This window comes from Oryzias melastigma, linkage group LG7 (assembly GCF_002922805.2).
Source record: "Oryzias melastigma strain HK-1 linkage group LG7, ASM292280v2, whole genome shotgun sequence".
Lineage (NCBI taxonomy): Eukaryota > Metazoa > Chordata > Actinopteri > Beloniformes > Adrianichthyidae > Oryzias > Oryzias melastigma.
Window position 1 is genome coordinate 22,947,980 of NC_050518.1, and position 2,370 is coordinate 22,950,349.

Consider the following 2,370-nt stretch of genomic DNA (forward strand, 5'->3'; position numbering starts at 1 on the left):
TCAAACTCTTACAGACTTTGACTGATTCTGACATTTCCATGATCCATTCTGTGTTTCTCACAGGAGCAGAATGAGGAAGAAGTCTTTGAAGATCTGCCTGATTCTCTGTAACTCCACTGATGAACACATTGAAATATTTCTCTGCTGCAGTTACAGTTCAACAAAAGCTGCAAAGTTAACTTCATTTTTATTTAATATTGCTTTACCAGCTTTTCAAAAGTAATATTGCAGATTTGGAGCATAACACAGAAATGTTATCACAGGTATATGATAAACTGTAGAAAATAATACATTAAAGAAGATGATAAAATCTCTTTTGTGTGACTTTTTTTTAAAACTAGGGAGATAAAAGGGAGATTTAAATTTACCTACATATTCAACTAAACTACAAGAGATAGATTGTGGGTAAAGAATCCAGAACACCACTTTTTAGGATTTTTAAGAATTAATAAATCAAATCCTAAGTAAAATAAATATTCGATCTCTTTCAAAGAACCAAGATTTTTGGCTTATACAGTCCTGTAACCAATAGACCCTTTTCACGGTGACATCACACAAAATGGCGACAGGGCAGTCAGGGGGATACGTTACTTCCAGTTATTGATTTAGACTGGTAAAGCGAAGAACTGAACGCTGTTTAACACAATTTTACATCCATCCATCCATTTTCTTGACCGCTTTGTCCCTGTCGGGGTCGCGGGGACAATTTTACATAAATAATAAAAAGTAACCTTGTTGGCTACTGTTGGGTGAAGGTGGGATGCGCCCTGTACAAGTCGCCAACCTGTCGCACTCGCAGTGGTTCTGTCTGCTGCTTAGATTTTGCTTAATTAATACCCGTTCAACAGGGTTAACATTGTTGGGATGTTGGTTATTGAGTTTCCGGTAACCTTATTAATTTTTTTATCTCATTTTAGTGAACTCATTTCATAAGTTCAAACAAAAAAAGAATAAAGACGAACTTGATGTGACTTGAAGGAGGAGCTGTTAACCACAGGAAACTGATGTATTTCTGTCATGAGTTCTTGTTGTCTTCATTCTCTGACAGAAAGCATTGAGAGAAGAAGAGACAGAGAAGAGCAGAGGAGAGAACAATGTTTGACTTCACATCACTTCTCTTCCCTCTGATTCTGACATGGATGCTCACATTTACAGGTAAGAAACATGACAGAGATTCAAACATGACCTTTCTGAAAGCATGGAACATGACTTGTTGTGTTCTTCATGCTAATGAGAGCAGGCTGCTAACCACATTGACTTCAGTGTATTCTTTAAACATGCATGTTAAATATCTAGTCTAAGATGTTCATCAGAACTGAACATGTTTGTGTTTCTCTCTTTCTCTAAACTGTAGATGTTCAAACAATCAGACACAAGACTGTCAGAGTTGGAGATGAAGTCACTTTGGAATGTGAAAATGCAAATGATTTCAGTGATGGATGTTCCAGGATCACCTGGATCTACAGTCAGTCAACTAAATCATCATCTACCCTCTTTGAAAAAGGGACGATTCTCAAAGGTGTTGGATCTAAATCAGACAGACTGAGTCTTACAGAGAAATGTTCTCTGGTTATAAAGAAGATCACAGATGAAGATGATGGAATTTATTACTGCAGACAGTTCAGCACATCAGGACAAAAGGAGACAGATTTTGATCTTGAACTGACTGTTATAAATAGTAGGTTCTTTTCTAATATGTAAAGTATTAAGTTAGTAAATATTGGACTTTCATTCGCTGCACAACATGTTAACAATTTTTTGTACAAAGTGTAAATTCATAGGTCATTGTGGCTCTAGTAAAAGTGTTGATAGCAGGGATAAAAAATGTGAAGCTTTGATATGACATTCAATTTTCTGTCCCAAATCATGAGATATGAAAACAAACATCAACTGCGACAAAATCAAAACATCAACAATTTGTTTATTTAGTCTTTTTAAATTTATAAACATGAACTTTTAATGCTCAGTTTTCATGAAAACTGAATGATTACTATTTTATAAAGTTATGTGAGAAACAGATTTTGTCTCCATGTGAAATGTCTCACTTACCTCACATGATACTTAATTTATCAAATGTCTGTTTCTCATCGTCTAGCAAACGACGTGACATCAACACCTAAACCAACATTCAAACCCTCTATTAAAAGAAGAGTCTTTGAGTCAACAACCTCATTGAAGTCGTCATCTTCATCAGTTAATTCCAGATCAACCACAGCATCAGCTCCACCAACATCAGATACGCACACTGCAGCCACAAACCTCCACTTTAAAACAGGTAATAAAATAACGACAATTATTATTACAAGCAATGATGAACTGATGACTTGATTTACATTCCTAGAATCTGTCTGAACCAAGCTGCTGATCAAA

At 35.6% G+C, this 2,370-nt stretch overlaps 1 protein-coding gene across 1 annotated transcript; it reads left to right on the forward strand.

The window, feature by feature from the left end:
- The first annotated feature begins 1,002 nt into the window (after window positions 1-1,002).
- LOC118598973 lies at window positions 1,003-2,370 on the forward strand. The gene is made up of 3 exons (XM_036212903.1): window positions 1,003-1,155; window positions 1,355-1,678; window positions 2,096-2,370. Exons 1-3 carry the CDS (start codon window positions 1,095-1,097, stop codon window positions 2,326-2,328), a joined length of 618 nt encoding a protein of 205 aa, XP_036068796.1. The 5' UTR covers window positions 1,003-1,094; the 3' UTR covers window positions 2,329-2,370.

Excerpts from the sequence above, each read along its gene's own strand:
- LOC118598973 (XM_036212903.1), top strand. The coding sequence starts at position 1,095 with ATGTTTGACTTCACATCACTTCTCTTCCCTCTGATTCTGACATGGATG. Across the intron at positions 1,156-1,354 it reads ATGGATGCTCACATTTACAG|ATGTTCAAACAATCAGACAC; the intron begins GTAAGAAACATG and ends TCTAAACTGTAG. Across the intron at positions 1,679-2,095 it reads TGAACTGACTGTTATAAATA|CAAACGACGTGACATCAACA; the intron begins GTAGGTTCTTTT and ends CTCATCGTCTAG.